Genomic DNA, 22,919 nt, shown 5'->3' with positions numbered 1-22,919 from the left:
ACATGGATTTCCTTGAGATTTTAAATTACTTGTCATACCAGTGGAAATGTGCAAGGGAGAAGAAATGAAGACAATATAGTACTGGACAAGTACAAATACTCTTACTTTTGTATATTTATTATTTCTTTCAATTTTATTTCAGGTCTTTCTTCCTCATCCTTCAGTGTAGGTTGCCACTGCTAGAAAGTAGATATGTTACTGCAGAAATAACTGAGATAACAGAAGCGTAGTGGTTTTACTGTAGTGCAAATAATTAACTCATATCCCTGCATCATAGTGTTATTTATGTGACCCATGTATTTCTGTACAGCCCAGTATTATAGTTTCTGATTATTAAAACTAGCAATGGTGTATATTGGATGTTCAGAGCTCATCTGAGAATGTAAGAGCTGCCATATTGGCTTCACCAAAAGCTCAGTCTAGTGCTGTCTCCTGATTCTGATAGCATCCAGTAAGTAGGTTCTTAGGAATGGTGTATTTGACTGACTGGAGTCAGAATAAACTCAGACAGGTAGATTACTCACACAACCAGGCTTTCATGTTATCAAATATTTTTCAGGAGAGCATCTCATGGTCCTCATATATTGTTTTCTTTGTACGATCTTCCTAAGACATGTCCAAGAGTTGAAAGCCAAGTATTGTCCAGCAGTTTCAGTGCCTCGGGGTAACTGCCTTTCACCAGTTACAGAGCGCCTGCTCAGTTTGTGGTGAAAACATCCTGGAGGAATGACCAGCACATGTACTCCCAAAGGAGATATCCTCTGAAGTGCTCACTGCTTTTAGCTTTTAGCCAATAATTACATTTAATCCTAGACTGAAAAAGGGCTTCATTTTTTCTTTACAGTAAAGATTCCTTACATTGATAAAAGGTAATGAAATTAAAAGATCTAAGCATAAATCGGGCTCCAGATCTTGGGGTTTGACACTACACCTCATGTCTTTGCCCAGTCCTTAGTGTTGTGTGACCCAGTTGGTAAGTAGGACTCTTAAGACAATAGCTTTGTAAATAGCTTTGAATATGTGAAACATGTGAAATGAATATGTGAATATGTGAAACATTGCAACTGCTGCTTTCCTTTCCAAGTTGAATGGAAGAAGCAGGAGGAATACGGTTTAGTAATTCCAGGGGACATACTGTGGCTATTCAGTACAGATTCTCTTACAACCTTTAACAACAGTACCTGAGAGCTGTCCAGTAGGGTATTTAAGTTTTTTGTGTATTTACTCTTATGCTGTCTTTGTGAGGGGAGAAAGAAGTGTATGTGTCTGGCCTCCTTTCTGTTCCTTGGACTAGTTTCAGTGAAAGATCTGTATACCGTGAAGACAAGGTTATCCAGCTGAATTATAGGACTATGAATGGCTGATAATATTTATTTTGGAATAGAAGTATTGCATACAATCTCCTGGAAAACCGAATATATTTTGTAATTAGAAGACTTAAGAGATCCCAGGTCACATTCAGATTTACTTTAGTAACTCTGTTGAGATCATTGGAGGCATTAATGTAATATAGTTCAAATTTGCATCAGAGAAAGCATTCTTTAAATATTTCTGCATGCTTTTATTCCTGCCTTAATGATGATTAGGGTACTTACCTACATTTCTGGTGCAAATGCCATACACTGTTTTAACTTTTTAGTAAAGATTTATCTTTATGAAAAATATCAGTCACTAGCATTTGCTATGGTTTCATTTTTGTTTTTATTACCCAGAAGATTTCATATTTTGCCTAAACTGGGTCTGCATGAAAACAGGGCTTCTGAAATGCTGGTGTCTCATTGTTGCTAATTTAAAAACTCCTTGTTGATGCTCACATGAGGTTTCTGCTGTGATTTACTAATAAGTTACTTTCTCTAAGAAAGCCATAAAATCTGTGGACTTTTTTACAAACTGCTTTCCCACAAAATGTGGCAGAATATTTCGTCTTTTAACCAAAGTAGGAGCCTTATTCATACCTTGTCATCTGTAAAAAAATCTGTTAAACTTCAGCTTCACAGCAGCTTTCTCCCATATAATGCTGGGGTAATTTAAAAAAAAGAATTGTAACTTACGGTGTTCCTGATTTTCCCTGTCTTCATTCAAAAAGAGTGTGAGTGGGATGATCACACTTGTGGCTGGTGGTTATTATGCCTTGATGCTGGCACATCTCTGCTTCCTAACAGCTGTTTTGATGTTTTTTCTCTAGTTTCCATTTATGCTGGTTTTCTTCATTAAGTAATCTTGATCCTAAACAGCAACTCAAAATTACACTGCACCCTGTTTATTTAGTATTAAATACTTAGAGGATATTATTTATTTTGGTTTTTCCTTTTCCAGCAGTCACATGCTCTTATGTGTTTCCTGTGTTTTCTCTTGTCTTTCCTGTAGTCTTAGTTGCCAGCCCAACAAAACTGGGTGTTGATTTAAACACACTTTTGGTACTGCAAGTGGGATGACTGTCATTCACCACAAGTTCTGCAACACTATAGCCATGCTATAACTAACTGCTCTGACTCAAATACTGGAATACAAGAGTACAAGTGTTGGTATTTCTTAAAGTTAAGTGTAAATCAATAACAGAAAGCTGAAAAAGTGCTCTTGGATTAACTGATGTCCGTTATCACTGGAACAAATTAACTGCTAGTCAAGGACAGTGCTTTGCAATTATAGACTTTAGTATTTTCCCTGTAAAGTGGTGATTCTTCCCAGTGGAATGAAAAAGAAAAGCAGTAAATGAGCTATTGGACAAGTAATAACATCCCATTTTAAACAGTCCCAATTACTAAAGGTTTTTAGGACAGCTGTTTCCTCCCTTATGCTCTCAGGTATCTCACTGCTTTAGCTGGGTAAGAGGAATTGCTGTCAGTGACTCAGTAGATTAATCATGAGATGCTGGAGTCTAGTTCAACATTTTCTAAGAATTAATGATTGGGATTTTGACTGAATAAGTAGCTACCTGCAGGATATATCTGCTTGGGATTGCCAGTACCTACTTACACAGGATGGGATGTGTTTCTTATGAATAGAAGTAGCAGTATGAGAAGGGTTTGATTTCTTAATTGAAAAGATTTGATTAGAATTTCATGTTTTCAAGTTTTTGCCTTAAGATGAGAAGCACTTATATTTTTAGTTTTGCTTAACCATGATAAAAATAGATTATTTATAGAGAAAACAGACATACAAGGAATTAATATAAAAAAAATAAAAATAGGAGAAGTATTGGCAAGGATTATGCCTATTTGTGTATTCAATGAAATTAGCAAGCTATTGAAAACCAATTTTCCCTTGCAATATATATTGTAAAGTTTCATTTAAAAATGCAGTCAAAGAGCTAAACACTAAGATAAAGAGAGGTGATATCTTCTGTAATGAAGGATGATAAAGGATAAAAGTCTATTTTGATGTTCAGAGAATTAGGCAGCAGGTTACAGCAACAAGTTTTAATTTTCTGGTATGTGCTAAGAGAAGTGGCACAGTATCAAGATGCAGCAAATGTGATTACTTTTCAAAAAAAGAATTGCATACTGAGTTTAAAAGGCTTCTTTAAATGGTACATTAACTACGAGGGAACAGCTGAGCCTGCAGTTGTTTTTATAAAATCTTACTGGTTTGTTTTGCTGTTCCCTTGAGTTACTCAAGGGAGCAATGAATGGTCTCACCCCACTTTGCTAAGTGGCAAAGGACAAAAGAGCATCTTCCCTATAGCATATTTTCCAGCGTGCATTTCTTTCTGTGCAGGTAGAAACACCAATATATACAAAAATGGGTATGGTGAAACCCACCTAACCCCCCTTTTATTTTAATGCAACTTTCTAACTTGATAGTGAAGAGGCTTATAATTCATCCCATTATCTAGATGATGAAACAGGGAAAAAGCTTTCTCAAGGACACATGGTACTTCAAGTAGTCATGTCCAATTTCTTTTTTGTCCCTCAATGAGTCTAGTTTCTCTCCCAAGGGCGTCCTGTTTTCGTGCCACTCTTGCATGTTCTGAGAACTGAACAGCTTTCTAACAGAGCAAGAAGATGGTGTAATGTATTGTGGGTGGTTTGTTTTCTCAGTTTCATATTAAAAACACATGCAAATATTTACATGAGAAAACACAGCTGAAGTAATGCTCCTACACTAGCAGTTTAAGAAGTTTTGGAACTTGGGAATTCTGTTCTTTGGAGCGGTAAGTGAGATTTCTTCTCTGTGCTGCTCCTATTCACACTCTTTTCACCTTGCTACCCTAAATAGCCCCTTCCACTTGCCTTATCGCTCCTACTCACTGCAGCGTCTCTAAAAATAACCAGAAATCCTGCTTCAAAGACTCAGACAAAGAGGCCATTTCCAAATGATTTCTATCCTGGTATTCATGTAGGGCTCACTATAATTAAGTTAGCTTTCATTGGCAATTCACCAGAACACCAAAATGTGTATTGTCTTCTGTAAGTCTTGCTCCCTGGGCTTGTGATGTAAAGATTAACATTTTGAGATATTCTTTCTGGTTTACCTCTGACATTGGAGCATTATGGGTCCCTCTTACCAAGCAGTGTGCTTTTCTTAGCCTGCTTCTCTCCCACGATGTTCAGAGGATCTGTGAATCACAGTATCAGGTTGAGGCTCACAACCTCTAATACTGCATTTGATGAAAGGCCTAGACATGACATGTATCCTAATTCTTTACATTGCATCGTTTACAAACTGAAGATTTTTTTCATTTTATAAAAATAGTAATTGCTAATTTGGCAACAGTGTTGTTTCCACCTTGATTTCTGGTAGCTGGGTGGGTGAATAGGTAGATTGGTTATTTTATATTATAAAATATTTACAGTTACTTCATCATATGCAAAGATTTTGCATTAGATTTTTTAACTTCTGGATATATTTCCAGGTTTGAAGTGAATACCTCTGCTATGTTGGAACTTGGTTCGCTTGCAAGATGAAAGTTTTGGGAAAGTAGAGTGTAAAACAAAGTTTTTGGCAAATTCTACACAGAACTTCTGAGAACTCATGTGAATATCATGTTCATGGCTACCTGAAGTTCATGTTTGATTTTATATTCAGAAAAACGTGAAAGAATTCTTTACTGTATCTCAGCTTTATGTAAGCTGTTGATGACATCGATCTGATACTCACTGCTATCACATGTGTCTTGTAATGATTTTCATGTGATAACCCATGACAGCCATAAAATTCTGGAATGAGATCTGGGCATAGGAGTAATACCTGCAGTAAGTTTGCTTAGTCACATTTGAGATAGTCTGAAGTGTAGCTTTTTTCTGCCCGACCTGGCCATAAGCTGTTCTATTGTGCAAAAAAATATAAATGTTATGTTCCTCTCAAAAAGAGTGAGAACTTCCTTCAGGTAAAGTCCCTAAATATTATATGCCAATTAAAGCTTTGTGACTGGACTTCTGAGTACATGGGAAGCAAGTAAATGACCCTAAATGATAATTTTTCTTCTTTTAGCAAAAAAGAATCTTCTAAGTACACACTGAAAGCAAATGTTATTATGCTGTTTGTACACAGAATCTTAACATTTTACATTTCCTGTAGGGACTTATGTTGAAAGCACAAACTTCCTTTAAAACACACGTTATTCCTTCAGATCAGAAGGAACCTTGGCATTTCAGTCCTCCAACAGAGCTGACTCCATGGGATATTGAAAATAATGTTTCCAAAGAGGCGGCAGCTGTTTGTTTGTCTGTTTGTTTTTAAATGGGATGTCTTTCACAGTCTAAGCAAGCTTTGAATGCATCTGATTTTAAAGCCCACCAGACTGCGTACCTTCCATCCTGCAACAGAATTTCTGAGTTTCAGGTCTAAGAAGGAAGCAAGAGCTACAAGTCAAAAATGAAATATGGTGGTAATGCCTTACCTTTCTAGGTGATACTTCAGAAATCTTCAAGTATCTGCGGGCAGTAGGCCTTGTGGCTCCAACAGAATAGCAGTGGCTCAGAACTGAATTGGAACTGTTTCAGCTTTTTCACACAGAAAAATTATGTCCCTTAATTTACACTTATATACACAGGATCACAGGAAGCATTTCTCTGCTTGTTAGACAAATTTGTTATGGTATACTCACACAGACATCTAGAATCTAGCATATGGTGCCAGTTCAAATAGAAGTCACAAACCAATGTCTTCTTTCCTTGCATGTTTAGGAAAATATCTCCAACTTTGATATCGTCATGGAGTCTGATGAGGGCACCTTCCAGCCATCTGGACTGGGTTTTACTGGCAGTGCTAAAGCTCGGGAGATCATGAAAGAGATCATGACTCTGCTGCAGCCCATCAATGTTACAGATGTTTACGACAACGCAGATGGAACAGACATTGATTACTGGATGAGAGACGGGGTGCCCGGTGAGTGACACCGCGCCTCCCATGCAGTGGCACATGCGATAGGTGGTCTGGTGTTTTGAAAACAGTAAGAAATGCTTTCTCTTGAGGAGTAAAATTTGCTGTAGGTAAAATACAGAAATGTTAAAAGATGACCAACAGAAATAGGACATAAAGTGAGTTTGAGCTGCAGTTTAATAATGGTATATAGATTATATGTAGCATAACATGCCTAAAATCTTCTTTTCAGCTTTAAGGATTTATAATAATTAATCCCAGACTGGTGGTTTATAAATAGTAAACTAAGGCAGAGGGGAATTCTCCAATGAAGAACAAATAATTATTTTATTATTATTATTTTGACTTTGAAATACAGGGCTTTTCCCCCTTGATTTATATGCTGAAGGAGAAATGTTTTTTGAGATGTGACATTTAAAAGGTCATGGTGCATTAAGGTGTGCTAAAGGGGTAAAATTCTGCAACGTCTGAAGTGATCTAGGGGTTTGTTTGGAGGATTGTATCTGTCTCCCAGTGAGGAGCAGCTTGTTGGCAAAAAGGCTTGCAAGCTGTGAGAGATCCACCGCTGGCAGCCCCTCCTGTGCAGGAGACCGACCCCACACTAGCATGGGAGCTTGCAGAGCACAAGAGTCTCAATTACAGGCCAGCCTGGGTGAAATGTTAGTGAATTTCCATTGTGGTTTCCACAGCTGAGTAACAGTAAAAAGAAAAGTTTCATAACACTGGTATTAAAAAATTATGATAAGTTTTAAAATTTCAGGGTTCTTTTTTTTTTTATGACTGAATTACACTGGTGCATTTCTAATGCTAGTTTTACTAGTAGTTACTATATGTTTAGAGTCTCCTAGTATTTTATTAATTGCTGTGTGTTTTACCTGGTCTTGTGTAAGACCCACTGGGTTATGGAATATATGCTGCTCATTTATGGTCAGAACCCTTTGCTTCTCACTCACATGGGGTGTACAAAGATACCATAAAGTTGACTGCTTCTATAAATATGTGGATGTCTAATTTTCAAAGCTAGGTATCTGTGCTGTGCAAGAAATATGAATGAATGGGGTATTGTTTAACAGCTAGGGTTGAATCTTTATCTGGCGTGCTGCTTTCCAAGTGAGGTGGAAGCTTTTCAATGCAGTGTCATACCACTGTGACATTGGTGTCTGCTCAAGTTCCTAGGCTCTGTGGGTGCATCTTACGTGAGTGTTAGCACCGTATGCTGAGTTGAGCTGAGACTGGAAGCACTGCTGAGAGGCTGTAGCCTCCTTGTCGTCCGGGCCCGGAAGTGCTTGTGCCAAGATGTCTGGTCCAGAGCTTCAACCAGCATGTCTGTGTAGCTGGAATATGCCAACTCACCACTCAGTTTGTGCTTAGAAAATACAAGTGTATTAGGATTATTTCCTAGGTAAGGTGTTGGGAGCACTACAGATGGTCCTTTGGGACTTCTGTTGTGCTTCCCATCCGAGTGTGACAGATTATGGAAGAAGGGAGAAAAAATTTACATTCAGATACCTGGTTTTCAGTTGATAATGTAAGTGTTGTTGTGATGCGAGTATGTATTGAGCTTTTGTATACCACTTTTCATCTGCTGAGGTGCACATAGAGCACAAACAGCTAAGCTTGCTATGGTAGTCTCTATTAGTGACCTGAGCTACATGTGCAAAGTGCACTCAGTAGGAGCAGGGCAGAAACAGGAGCTCTCTCAGGTAGTAATCCATACTCCTCAGAAAGCAAAAACTATGAAAAATATCATACTGCTATAAGTTTAACCTTGGGAAAATATAAATATACCAGACCCAAGATCTCAGTTTTTAAATACAAAAATTTGGCACCTAAACTGATGGTCATTTTTTTTGCTGACTGAAGCTTTGGTTCATTTAACTTCCCATTAAGCAAGTTACAAAGTGTTCTTGCAGCATAAAGGAACAGTGATTCTTTTTTTGCCTGTTGAGTGATGGTGGGAAGCTTTTAGCTCCACTAAAAGAATTTTGGTTGCTTTAGATTGTATTTCATACTGTAGGAGGGAGAAGTCTAAGACATCTTGTAATCTTCACGCCTTGTCTGCAGTATTCTCACTGCTCGAATGAGCCCTTATGGTATGTAATAACATAGGAACAAACTGAACACACTGTAACAGCTTTTATAATTTTGTCCAATTTAAACAAGTAGTCAAGTGTTGACATTTTATCAGTTTTATTTAAATATTTTCTTGAAAATACACTTGATGGCTTTGTTTCTGCAACAGTGAGAGAAAAACGTGATGAACTACTGGAAAAACAAGGCAGGCTTCCAACATAGTTTCTTTAGATTATTTCTTCTTTTCGGTGTTAAATAGATTCTGTGATTCACCTTTTTAGATGCTATTAAAATTCTGCTTCTCCTGCTCCTTTTGGTCTGAAGATCCACAAAGGGCAAGTTTGTTTTTCAGAGCTGTTCATAGCTGCTCCTGAGACAGGCAAAATGACTCTGGCTCCTTACTCTCTGCTGTTTATTTTTAATTGGCGTGCAATGAAATGTTATTTGTAATGTTACTTAAACATATTTGCAGGAAAACAGCGGTGTCTATTTTGAGATTTTAGGATGAGAGAGGCCAGGAGAGTTCAGGGAGTTTTGCAAACCAAAAGCTGAAGCTTAGCTAATACCTCTGGAGCCCAAGCAAGGTGGTGTACCAAACACAGCAGTTTAATGCTTTGTGATTGCAGAGTATTAGAAATATTTCAGTCAGTGGCCTTTACATTGGATTATTTTGAGAACAGTTTAGGCCAGCAATGAGGAATGTCTGTAGCTGTGTTTTTCTAGCGATAACCAGTTTTCAGCTACTGAAAATACCTGTATAACATTTGTTTTGCTTTTTCATGAAGCATAAATCAAATGAAATAACGGTTTTGTGGTGCCATATTTTACACTGTGGTTTTGCAGTTTGAGGTGATCAATGATCCTATTTATTAATTATGCAATTGTCTTCCTCATCTTTCTTTTTAAGTCTTCAATTATATATTTGTTTTTAGTTAGTCATACATCTAAACTGTGGCACATAAAGCTGGTCCTTTCCAGCAACAAATCCTACTCAAGTTTGGTCAGAATTTGCAAGTGTAAGTACTGAGACAGGTTTGTTGAGTTTATTAGGTTTCTTTGCATTCTTTTTCACAACAAGCTTCTTCAGTCTCTAAAAAGGTTAAAAAAAACATTAAAAAAGCCCTGCTACACAAGCACTCAGGTATTTTTGTTGAAAAAGCAAGGTATCTGATGTTCATGAGGATGCTTTGAATGTGGTTTAGAATGTAAAATGTAAATGAACGCATTAGAATGAATGTAAAAGCACAGGGGCTGAATCATCCTTCCCAGAAACTGAGAAGGGTGAATGGTGTGATGACATTTGTGCTGTGGTATTCAGTGAGCATTAGTTTGGCTCCAGGTGTTAGGGGAAAGGAAAGTGGGCCCTCTCCTGTTTTTGCAGAGTGAAGGTTGTTGTGAGACAGTATTTCCAAGAAAGCTGGTTTAAGGATGCTCCTTTCTGCCAGGCTCATCAGAGAGGTTATCTGTTATTGCAGTGCTTATGATGGGAACACTTGTTTATTAGGAACTGAGCTGTATTTGAGATCGAGCTGACCCAGGACATCAAACAACATGGCAAAAGGCACGTGGCAACTCCTCTATTTAAAATTCAACCAGTGACCTAAAGGTGAAACTCCTTTTTATAATGTCACTCTGAACCTCGATGGTTGGTCATGTCTCTGTCTCCACAGTGACTGTCTTGCTTTTCTGTTACATTACAAAAGAGGAGGAATTATTCTTCCAGAAACTAATAAACCAGTAATTCATCAAACTTTAACGTTTCTTCAGAAATCAAAAAATTCATTGCTAACCCAATCAATTAGTCATTTGCTCAGAGGTGGCAAATACTGCTATGTATCCTTTCTCTCATTTTTGTGTTTTCATAGTGCTTTATTACCTTCATCTAAAATAAGATGTATTTCGGCCTTAGACACCAGACTTTAACATGCATGATTTGCTTTCTCCTTACATAGGAGGTTTCACTTTTTGTTTTCTCCTTACATAGGAGGTTTCACTTCCACCCCTTTTCCAGAGCATGCTGCCCCCTTGTCCCTCTGTCCCAATCATCCCTTGTAGCACCAAACTCCAGTGGGAGCCTGCCAGCATGTTTGAGCCAAGTCTGCTCCTCTGCTTGGTGTCAGCGAGGGGAAGTTTGAGAAAGTGGAGTTATGGGGAAGCTCCCTGGCTTAAGTTTGCCAGCTGGGCATGAAGAATTGGGTAAACTATTTCCAAAATTGTAAGTGGATAACCTCTGTTCACACTTGCCTGTATCACTGGAAGTGAGACTCCACTGCGATAGATGAAACATTGCCCCTCAGCGTACCTGTCCTCAGACTTGGGCAGACTCTTTGGATCCAGTTTCTAGGCTTATTTTCATTGCCAAAAGAATAAAAACTGTAAAGAATAAAGAGGAAAAAATCAGATTCACATAATCTAGGAATTGACAGGCCAATGCTGAAAAAAAAGGCTTTGGCTTGATTGTTCACACATAATGGATTATGCTTAACAAAGACTTCCTAGAAGATGAGGGAAAGAGAAAAGGGTTTCCTTAAAAACAGACATTAAGCTTAACTTCCTCACTTTAATACATAGTGCTTGTGTGATTTGTGATCTGCATTGTTTAGTGTAGGGTATCACATGGAAAGCTCCAGTTATTTGACCAAGTGACTAACAGAAGTGAAATGCTCCTCATGGAGCAAAATACTGAACATGAATGCTACTCACAGAACTAGTTTTATGCACAGCATTATAAGTACTTAGATAAATGTACCTCCACAGGTGCTACATTTTTTGTACTTGTCAAGTTCCCACTTCTCTGGACGTGTTGAAACACAGAGACAACAGCAGCCACTATGGACGTGATTTTTTTTTTTTTTTGTGGAAATGAGAAGTGTCGTGGGTTCAGCAGTAGCAGTCATTTTTCTCCTTCTTGGTAGCTGGTGCAGTGCAGTGTTTTGACTTTCGGCCTGGGAACAGAGCTGATAACAATGATGTTTTGGTTTGGCCAAGGACTTTGTGAGCCTCTTGCTCTGCCAGGGAGGAGGGGAGCCAGGAGGAAGCAGAGACAGGACACCTGACCCAAACTGACCAAAGAGGTATTCCATACCACAGCACGTCATGCCCAGGATGTAACTGGGAGTTAGCCGGAAGGGCTGGGAGACTGCAGGGTTGGAGGAGGTATCGGTCGGAGCTTGGTCGAGTTATTGGTCGGCTGGCGGCCAGGTGTTGTATTCTCTTTGTTATTTCCTTTATCATTATTATTATTGGTGTTAGCAGTAGTGATTTGTGTTATACCTTAGTTACTAAACTGTTCTTATCTCAACCCGTGGGAGTTGCATTCTTTTTGACTCTCCTCTCTGTCCCTCCGGGAGTAGGGGGAGGGCAAGAAGGGGGGGAAGTGAGTGAACAAGCTGTCTGACTGGGTTTAAACCACGACAAGAAGCAAGGGGCTTATGATGTGCACCTATGTCCTGCCTGAGACTTCATCTCAATAAGTCTGAGATATACCAGCACTGTGGTACAATACTTAGCAATATTCTATTACTTTTTTGAAGTCATTCCTTTCCTTTTAAATATCTTATTTTATTATTGTGAAAGGAAATATGGTGAATAAGTGTGTTCCACTGCAGAAGTCAAATTTTCTGCAACTTGGGAGGTATTAAATTAATCCAATATGCTAAGAGAACAATTATAATTGCTTGGCACTTAAAAAGCCTACTATAAGTGCTAAACTATTAGAACCATATAAAATCTTGATTGCAGCTAGAACTGTGTGTATTAATCTGTAAAATAATTCATCTATGCTCTAATTTATCATTGTTCCATAAAAATAGACGTTTGAAATTAGAAATTACTCTAGAGTAATTAAATAAATTTAATATGCTGCAACTTTTTATGAAGGTGGATACCTTAAAAAGCTCATAGTTATCTCAGTTATATTAGCCTTTCATATGACCTTTTCTGCTTTTAATACAGTTAATAAGGTCTTTGAGAATAATCATTTAATGAAAGAACTAGTCTGTAAATTATGGTATGTTTTCCTATTAGTTGTGCTGTTTGATTTGACCATAGAGTTCTTTCCACCTTTGTTCTGCTTGTGCTAGAGTCTTGTTTTGTGATATTGGAATATTAGGCTACTTCTAATGATTAACAGAAAGGATTTCTGTTAACTATTAGAAAACCTTGCAGAATTGCAATGTTTTTTTTGTTTTATATAGACTAGACACAAACCATGCAAGTAATTGAGCTAGGGTATTACTGTTGGAGAGAGGGATCGAGTTGGGTGATTAGGCACACTGCCTGCAATAAAATTTTACTAATAGTTTAAAGGTGGATTCTGTAATATACTTCTCATTAGAGTATGCACATTTCTAATGCAAGAAAGTCCTGTCAAGTCAAAAAACAATTTGTCATCTTTGGGGCAAAATAGTTCATGATTGTAGCAAATACTTGAAAACTATTAATTCACACTTATTTTGACAAAATCCAAGACTACTTCTGAATGAACTTGCTGAAGTCTACCTTATCTATGAGCTCCCACTGTTCAGTAATATATTTTAAAAGTAATTTATAAGAGACTGATAGAAATACTAGGAAGTCAAAAGCTGACACAATCAAGGGTGAATTGCTAGCAGATAGTACTGATTTAAATTCACTCAATATTAGCGACATTTTAATGAGACGATAATTAGAAAAGAACTGAAGGAAGACTCGAAAGCCTAGAAATCATACCTTACAGCGAAAAGCCAGAGAAATTAAATTTCTCTCTGTTTATGCAAAACTATGTTAAGCGATGTCTCAACTACAGCATACGTATTAAACTGGGAAGTGTTTTGTCTAATTACAACACATTTCTCCCTTGTTTAAAAAAAATAGTACATTAGAAATTCATTCTATCTAAGTTTAACCAAATTCTAAGTGGAAGAAAGAAAACACCTTCTTCCAATAAGGTCAGTGAGCTACAGAAGCACCTTGCAGACTTGGTGAATTCTCCATCATTTTGAATGTGTAAAATGAGACTTGGATGTCTTTCAAAAAGTAAAGGGTGATTCAAGCAAGAGGTACGGGCTTAATGCAGTAGATACAATGAGAGGTTCTTTGCATGTGTTATTCAGAAGGTGTGCTTATATGACAGTGGGTCTTGCTGGCCTTAAAAAATCTGTGAATCTACCAGTAAATCTTATAAGCATTTTCCATAATGAAATACCTGGTTCCCCATTTAAGCCTAATCCAGTTCAAACAGACTAGCTTTTTGAATATCAAAAGCTCTTGTCTTTGATTTGTATAATGTTTAGATAATCCTAATTGCAATTTTAAAAGTAGAAGCATTGTTAACTTGCTGATCCTAGAGGAAATTTGAACTGTGAAAACAGAAATATTTGCAAAACTCTGTCATACACTGCTGAACATATTGAACTTTTTTATTTTATTTTTAGTTGTTCTCTTCAGTACCTGTGAAGCAGTTTTGACAAAGTTTTCTTGATGATCAGAAGATAAGAATTAGAGCACATGGGTTAAGCAGCTGATATTACAGAGAATTTAAATTAATCTCATAAAAGCTGAGGAAAGGCAGCTTTAAAATGATCGTGTATGAAAATTGCAATAAATCAGTTTGAAACACTAACATTCTAATTGGCTTTTAGAATCGTAGGAGTAATATTGTTCCAATGCATTCAACACTGTGCAAACACTAAATAAGCTCATTAATCTAGTAATGAAAACTTAAATGAAGGTGTCTCAAATAAATTCTAATGGTTCTTGCACTTTTTGGCTAGTGAACTTCTTTCTCTTGAAGACATTTTGTTACTGTTCCCTCTGTGAGTATCTGGAAAGTTTTTCCCATTTCTAGATGCTTACTCTTAAAAAAAAGTCATGAGGCAGATTGGTGCAAAAGACAATGATGTTATTAAATCTGTTCCCTCTGTAAGGACACAAAACTCCTAAACATTTCAAAGATCGACAGTAAATTTGTTCCTGCTGCTCACCTTTGTAGGAGAATATGCACTGTCTTAGGAAAGAAACACTGAAAATATCTAACTCAGAATCCCATTTGGATTTGGGGTGTGGTTGTTTTTATTCTGGCTGTGCCTCTGAGAGGCATATTCATTCTCTATTGTTTGCTGTGTAGGAAAGCTGAATTCTGTTTCTGTGGGTGGGGATATTTGTTTTCATATGGAAGCATTTGCCATTTGTTGATCCCAAAAAAACCCAACCCAAATGTCCTACATCAACACACAGAGCTCAGTGTTAACATGTTAAATATAAAGTTTGGAAGTATAAGTTAGTTCCTAGAATTGCCCGACTTCACTGACGCTCATGCAAATAATGGAGTTCTCTAAGGAAGTTGGAGGTGTTTGCCAATGGAAAAGTGTGAAAGTTAAATATGATTCTTTCCAGTTTCATTTTCATATTTTACCTTTTTGGAATTTGACTGTGTAAAAAATAAGACATAGTGCGAAAATGCTCACCAAAATGGTAATGATCCAGAATGGCTGTTAGGAGCAACAGCAGAAATATCTGTGAATTCATGGATTTCATTCCTGGAAAACAAACTGTAATGGCTTCAGTATTAAAAAATGAATGAAAAGTAAACTGTTCAGTAGCTTTCCAGGAAGACCGTGCATAAGCTGCTCTTGATGGGAGGAACACAGTTTAAATGGATTAAGCAGCTCTCCAAGTAGTTCCCTATATGAAGTCATATGATGAGTGTTTCTACTAGCATTCTTCAGTACTTGGTACATCCTTTACTATACAGAGTTTCCATTAGTGGTTTGGAATCAAGTTTAAAATTACAGCAAAGCAGAGCTGATGTAACTGCAATTGGAATGATAAAGAATGATGAGCACAAACTGATCATCTGGCCAGGGTGATTCTGTTAGTGTGAGTCCACTTTGTTCCCAGCTTTCTTGTACTGAAGTCCCAAAAAGAAGTGGCAATATTTAGAAAAAATCACTTCCTTGGACCCATTGGCTACTCTATTGCTAATGTAAGCCCATATATTACCTTCATTGCCATAAGGTCTCACTGGTGCACCTTTCCCAGCAGGGCCTGAGGTCCCATTCTGCAGAGCTCCTATTATGCTGCTGCACCACCAGCTCGTACTGCTTCAGTGAGGTGTCCTGTTCTGGTACAGGACTTTGGTTTAGTCTTTGCTGAATATTGAGGTCCACTCAGTCAGGCCACTTCTGTATTCAGAGCTCTCTGAACATAAGCTCTGCCTTCCAGCATGCACAGCTGCTCCTCCTGAGAATTTAATGAAGACAAGGGCCACCCCTGTTGTCTGGGTCATTGCTGAAGATACAGAGAGTACTAGCCCAACATTACCCCTGAGGGTCACACCACTCATAACAGCCACCAGTTAGACTTCAAACTGTTGATGGCTACCCTTTGAGTCCAGTGGTACAGTCATTTTTCTGTGCACTTTTATTGCATTTCTCCAGTCTGAGATTAAGGAGACTGAGGTTAGTTTCTCTAGCTTACAGCTCTCTGGATCCTACTGCTTTTTATTTTACAGCAGGCATAAAATTTGCCCCTTCTCTGTCTTGGAGACTTTCCCTGATTGCCACAACTTTTCCAAGATGATAGAAAGCAACCTCTCAGTGGTACTGGTGAGCTCTTTCATGCAGTCCATCTAGTACCATAAATTTGTATTTGCCCCATTTACTTATACAACCCCTAATTTTGTTTTCCTATACCATGAGTAGTGCCTTTTCCCTCTTCTCCCCAGCTTTGCTGCCAGGCAGAGACCTGAGAGTTACTTTATATTTTAAACCCCAGCAATTACTTTCTTACTATTCTTTCATTGCTCATTATAGCTAATATAGCAAATAATATAGACTTCCACAGCACTTTTTCTCAAACAATGTAAAAGTTTTACATGGAAAGGAGACTGAAAAAAACCGTCTTGACTGACTGCAGGGCACATTGGAGTTTTGAACCAAGTGTGGTTTTGATCCAGGATCAGAAAGCTCTTTAGTGACAGAGCTTCAGATATTACTCAGAAAATTCATCCCTTCCTTATGCAGCAAGCACATCACACTTTCCACTTTCATTTGCAGGTGACATTTTAGATGTAAATTCTGAGGAATGCTTTTGATAGTAGACATAGCTGAACAAATACAAAGCTCAGAAATCATTTATAGAGACAATTTCCTCAAAGGACCAAGTCCAAAATTGTGTCAGTGGCAGTTTCTCCAGGACATCGTTAACATTTGCAAACTTTGGAATGCAACCATTCTAACTGTCTTCAAAACTGATTCTACAGATCTTGTCTACAGTGCTGCTGAATTTCTGAAGAGCAGAATTTATTGAACACCATTTTTTCCCCCAGATATCTCTCTTTACTGTAACATTATGTGTCTTTTCATGAAATAATTCCAGTCAATTCAGCCATGGACTAGACCACAGAAGCACACTTAAGTGTGAAAAAAAATAAATATACATTTGTATTTTATAGTGTCAAATTCTCAAGAAAGGATCATGGGCTACATAAGAATGCAAGAGAGAAGGTACAGGGTTACTGTTATGGCTCTGAGATCAGCTGCCATCATCACTGAACAATTTATGCTTCCTCAGTTCCCCTAATGACAGCAGTTATTTGAGGGATGCTGAGAAGCTACTTTTTATCTGAAAAGTGCAATAAAGAAGAATGAGTCTTCAGTACCCTCCTAAATAAGCTAGTCCATCTTCTGCTGCAATCATCAAACCTTGCATTTATTTAGCACAAGGGCAGATTTACCTCATCAAATGTTGTGGATGCACATAAAGAAAATGGAAGCTTATGTGGAAAGTTCTTCCTACAAAAAATGTATTTTATTTAATACATTTTTGTTAACAAATCTGTCTGCAAGGACAAAGCATGCACTTCAACATGAGCAGCAGTCTGTTCGCCGTAGAAAGAGCCAGAGAACCAAAACTCAAAGACACAAAGGAATTCTGCTGAGGGTGGAAGCAAGGACAGGTAGCCTGGGAGGAATACAAAGAAATTTCTTGAGCAGCCAGGGGTCAGCTTAGGAAAGGTAAAGCCCTGAGAGAATTAAATCTGGCCAGCAATGTCAAGGGCAGCAAGAAAAGCTTCTATAGGTACACTGGTGATAAAAGGAAGACAAGGGAAAATGGGGATCCTCTCCATAAGGTAACTGGAGACCTGGTTAACCATTCTATGATTCTGTGATTCTGATTTTGATTCATCAGGACCAGTCTGTCCACAGCTCTCCACTGTTTGCAGTGCCTGTGATGGAACGCTGTCTCTGTCACCATATAGTTCATGGAAATTCACCAGTGAAAATGTGCACTTTTCCTGTTGCTTATCTGGCTAAACGATTTTAAACCAGTTCAGTTCTATTAACTATATTAAACCTGAGCAGCGACCTTCTGGGAAGCAGAAATTTTGTAGTTGTTGCTGCTATTTTTAAAGAAAACAAACGTAAAGAAATAGCTGAAAGCTGGAATTTTCAGACTCTGGTCTTCAGACTATTTAGGATTGTGTATTACTCCTAAAAATATACAACTTCGGCTGCCACTAAGTGTTGTCTGGATTGCCTGCCCGCTTCCCGAATCCAAACCGACAGCAACAACAACCAAGACACAGTGGAAAGTGCTGGGAGCGGGCTGAGAAACAACCGTGCTCAGTTGTCCATTGCTGAGCAAACAGATGCAAAGACAGAAAAAACAAACTTAACACTGGTGAAATCACAGAAGTGATTTTCAAAAGATTTTATGCCTTGTACTCCCTAAAGGGGAAACTTCTGAAGGACTTTTAGCAGTATTTTCCACGCACACATTCATTGCAGCTCATGTGAAATATTTAGGAGCAGAACATCGTTCTGATCTAAAATTCTTATTTCTAGACTTTGTAAAATGTAGAGAGGTTGCTTCAGAACTTTGATGCCTAGTTTAATACTGCATGCAAGGTTCACTGGGAATAGTGATCCTTAATTTCCCTCTGCCTTGCAGGCCAATCTTGACTATAGCCATGGGTCAAGTAAAGCGCCAGAGAAAGAAGATCTGTAGTCTGTTAAGGAGCTATTTCAGAAATGCATACAAACAGAAGAGATTTCAAAAAGCCACAGAGCTGGCAAGAAAGTCTCTGGAGAGCCTCTAAACATCCTCCATTCCAGCATGATCTCGCCAATGCCTGTGTCCTTTCTTTCATGTTTGTTTATGCTGCTCTTGAAGACTTACTATAACGGAAAAATAGACCAGCTGGTTTGCCCCAGTGCTTAGGTCTTAGGAAGGTTTTTCTAGTATCTATCCTAAGTCATTCCTGCTGCAATTTAAGTGCATTACCTCTCTTTTCTTTCCATTATGAACCCAGAAACATGTTAATTTCCTCTTGCAGCAGTTTTTAATGTAAAGTTCATTCTTTTCTTTCTTTGTGTAATAGTTCATATTTGCCCCTACTGATAATCATCCTGGGTGGTTTTATTTTTCAAGTATCTTGTTAGTGAAGATCACTTCACAAACTCTCATCATGCTTATAAACAGATGATCAGAACGTCAACACTTAAGGCTTAAGGCTTAAGACAAAAAGACACACTTCTCTGGACAATAGATAGTTGAATCCAGGAAATCAATACAAGATGTTTTGGAGACCAGTATCAAACATAAATTTAAAAAGGATGACCTACCACATGGGAGGAAGGTCCAGCGAAGGCTGTCCAACACAGTACTATGAATGCATGTTCCTGCTCAGAAAGTCCTCAATCTGTTGATGGCTGGATAGGTATACTGAAGGAAGAGACTCTGTTTCTCCTGTTATTCTTCTCACAACATTAGCTGTTACCAGAGAGTATCACACTGGCTCAACCTTTGGATTTTTCACAGTTCTTTTTATGCCTACATACCGTCTAAATAGTGCTAAATAAACCAGGTAAGCAGGCTCACAGTGCTCCTTAGCATCAGTGGCCTTTTAGATGCAGTAATGTTTGCATTTTATTTAAAGTGTTAGATATAAATTATGATGCAGTCTTTCCTTTGAGCCTTTGTCTCTGTATAATATAAATCCAAGACCCTGGAATTGGCTCGAGCTGAAAGACAGTGTAATGCAGATGAGAAGGGAAATGGGAGAGGGAAGGTGAAGTGATTGGGGTGGAGCTGTGTGGGGTCTTAGGCTTTCAGCTTTTCAGGCTAACTATTTTCAAATGAAAGCATCTTTCAGTAAGTTTCCAGATTTAGGCCAGAGATAAGCAGGAAATATTAATGATACTAATGATTATTATTGGCTCTTTGCATCTTATTTCCATGCTTTAAAAATGCTAACCGAATCTATAAGCAGACAAGACGCTGCAGCAGCAGCCTTTCACTTCCAAATTACAGAGGTTTTGAAATAAGCTGAATGGATTATAAACTTAAAAAAATAAATTCTTAAGTGTCTTTTCATTTGCATTTCAGAGCAGAATTAAGGCCTCACGTATGTGCTACATGTCACCAAAAGAAGTCTTCAGAAAAATACTAAGAAGGCTGGGCAGTTGCTATTTCTCTTACACTCAGGTTTTAACTGGTGCCATCTCACAAAGTGACCTCAGCCCTCGAATTAACAGCAGCCCCTGGAGAAACAGGCAGCAGTTTTCTATGCAGCAGTTTGCCCCTACACTGTCTATACTAGTTTCAAACAAACCGCAGTGCATTCTCATTTTGAAGTCTCTGTTCCCTGACTATATGCAGAAAGCTGTAGAAATAGATGGCTGCTAGTTTTGGCAAAACCTAGGTTAATTCTTGGGCTGGGTTGGTTTGGGTTTTTTTTTCCCGTGCAAATGGGCTAAGGAAGTTCCTAAGCTGTTTACACAGAAGAGCCGCTGCCAGCTTTGAAAGTTATTATTAGGTCTCCAGCCATCATTAGTCTTGAGCTTGTAACCGCCAGCAGCATGAAGGAGATGGGGTCTGGCAGGATAGCTGTTGCTCTCTTGCTGTGCTGGAGTGTGAGAACCACAGGCTGAACGTGTCAGAGCTTCAGCACTCCAATGCAGCAGCTTGTTTTCTTGGTCTGAACAATTTTAACCCTTGTAACTTCTAAGAAACAGATTTCATTGTGCAGCTGAAACTGATTGACAAGTTTTAGACATTTATAATCTTGAAAACATCCCAAATTATACACATCTTTAATTTTAAATCCTCAAGCTGTGCTAAATGGGAAGCACTGGAGAAAGTTGATTAGTCTGCCTCCCCTCTTCTTTTAGTTCCTAATTTCTGTGGGTACTTTTCTTGTCCACCAAAACCTGATGGCTACATTTTAGGGCAGATGCTCGTGTGCAGTCATGATTCATAGAATCATAGAATCATAGAATCATAGAGTCACAGAATGGTTTGGGTCGGAAGGCACCTTAAACATTGTCAAGTACCAACCCCCTGCCATGGGTAGGGACTAGACCAGGTTGTTCAAAACTCCATCCAACCTGGCCTTGAACACTGCCAGGGATGGGGCATCCACAACTCCTCTGAGCAACCTCAAATGTGCAGCTGGAGTAACCAGGTCTCCCAGTACCTTCTGGAGAGGGCCCGCATTTTCCCTCATCTTATCACCAATGCAACTATAGAAGCTTCTCTTGTTGCTCTTGACATCCCTAGACAGATTTAATTCTATCGGGGCTTTGATTTTCCTAACTTGACCCTAGGCTGCTTGGACAATTTCTCTGCATTCCTCCCAGCCTACCTATCCTTGCTTCCACCCTCTGTAGAATTTCTTTTCATCTATAAGTTTGTCCTGGAGATCCTTGTTTGCCTGTGCAGGCCTCCTGGCATTTTTGCCTGATTTCTTTGTTGGGATGCATTGCTCCCAAGCTTGGAGGAGGTGATCCTTGAATATTAACCAACTTCCCTGGGCTCTTCTTCCTCCAGGGCTCTATCTCATGGTAGTCTACCAAGCACAACCCTAAAGTGGCGAAAGCCTGCTCTCCTGAACTCTAGGGTAGCAAGCTTGCTGTGTGCCCTCCGTGCTGCCCCAAGGTCTCAAACTCCACCATTTCATGATCACTGCAGCAAGGCTGCCCTTGAGCTTCACATTCCCCACCAGCCCCTCCTTTTTGATGAGAACAAAGTCCAGCCTAGTACCTCTCATTGTTGACTCCTCTATCACTTGGAGACGGAAGTTATCACCAGTGTATTCCGGGAATCTCTTGGATTGCTTATGCCTTGCTGTGTTTTCCCTCTGACAGATACCAGCGTAGGTGAAGTCCCCCATGAGGACCAGGGTTTGTGAATGTGAGGCCACTCCTATCTATTTATAGAGGGTCTCATCTGCTTGGCCTTCCTTGTCAGGTGGCCTGTAGCAGACCCCCACTATAATGTCACCTGTCTCAGGCCTCCCTTTAATCCTGACCCATAAGCTTTCTGTTGGCTCTTCATCCATCCCCAGGCAGAGCTCCATGCACTCCAGATGGTCATTGACACAGAGGGTGCACCCCTTCTCATCTCCCCTGCCTGTCCTTCCTGAAGAGCCTGTATCCTTCCATTCCAATACTCCAGTCATATTTTATGTCTTATTTCAGGATGCTTCAGGGGAAGAAGAGATCATCACACAGTTTAAAATGTCATTTGCTTTTTTTCTTCTTTTCAGTCAGAAAAGTGGCTGCCAGGAAATCTACTAAAAATAAAATGATTTTGAAACATACTGCAGTGGTTTTGATGGAATTATCTTGATACCTTTAAAAACTTTTTCTCTCAATGTACTCAACCTAATAACAATTTAATTTCACTGTCCCTTGGCCCAAGTAATGACTTCCAGTTTCTAATTAGAGAGCAAGAGAGAAGAGACTGTGCGTGGTCCCTGGGGCCTGAGCTAACAGAGTGCTGAGAAACCCTGCTGTAATAATTTAATAGGCATGAATGCTCCTCCTCTCGAGCCAGCTCTGCTGCCTCTATGGAAAGGGCAGGATTGCTGCTTCACCCATGTGTCGGTCCTCTCCAACCAGCCATGCCTTGGCTTCACTTCCCCAGGCTGTGCAAGTCGTGATTTGAGCCACTCTCTCAGCCCTCCTTACAGCTTACCTGGGCAAAAACATCTGCCTCCATGTTTTACATGTAAAGCATCCTTTCTGCAGCAAAAAACCTGGGTAGTTTGAATACATATCCTCACTGTGTATAGCACTATTCCATGCCTTTTGCTACTTTTCTCCGATCATGCTTTTATGTCTTTTTGATTTGCAGTGCAGTTTAAATTCATTGAGACAGGAAAAAGTGTGGTTGCTCTTCCACTGTTTCAAGAAGATATTTGGCTGCTCCATTCACTAAAATAGGTAGCTTTAAAGGCACTCTGGGTGCCTCGTCTAATTCCACATAAGCCTTGGACTCTCGGTGTGCAACACAAGACAGAATCTAATTATTGAAATAATTATTATTGCCTTCTCTGCTACAGTGTCTTCTTCCAAACCCAGAGCCACCTTTGGAGCCACAGCTGTGGACCCTGCTGGCAGTGCTAGGACATGATGGCAGTCTGTCAGCCTGGGAACAATTTGACTGTACTTACCTGGAATGAGTTACTCATTTAAAAACTCACTTGTCTATTTTTTGACCCTGAAAAGAATATGTGACAGGGAAATTTTCCCTTC

The 22,919-nt window shown here is 39.0% G+C and overlaps 1 protein-coding gene across 3 annotated transcripts in view; it reads left to right on the top strand.

Annotated features, from left to right (window-relative positions):
- The window catches only part of CPQ (carboxypeptidase Q), a 156,601-nt gene that overhangs the window by 117,955 nt on the left and 15,727 nt on the right, over positions 1–22,919 (top strand). For 2 of the 3 annotated variants that reach the window (XM_062604605.1, XM_062604606.1), the window contains exon 7: positions 6,129–6,330. In XM_062604605.1, the coding sequence (XP_062460589.1) occupies positions 6,129–6,330 (202 nt within the window). Of the gene's footprint in view, positions 1–6,128; positions 6,395–22,919 lie in introns of all 3 variants that reach the window. The other variant, XR_009961942.1, reaches the window with a different exon arrangement.

Source organism: Pezoporus occidentalis, unplaced genomic scaffold (genome assembly GCF_034315485.1).
Source record: "Pezoporus occidentalis ecotype Australia unplaced genomic scaffold, CSIRO_AGI_Poc_V1 ctg87, whole genome shotgun sequence".
NCBI classification, from domain to species: Eukaryota; Metazoa; Chordata; class Aves; order Psittaciformes; family Psittacidae; genus Pezoporus; species Pezoporus occidentalis.
This window is presented reverse-complemented; position numbering and strand designations above follow the sequence as displayed.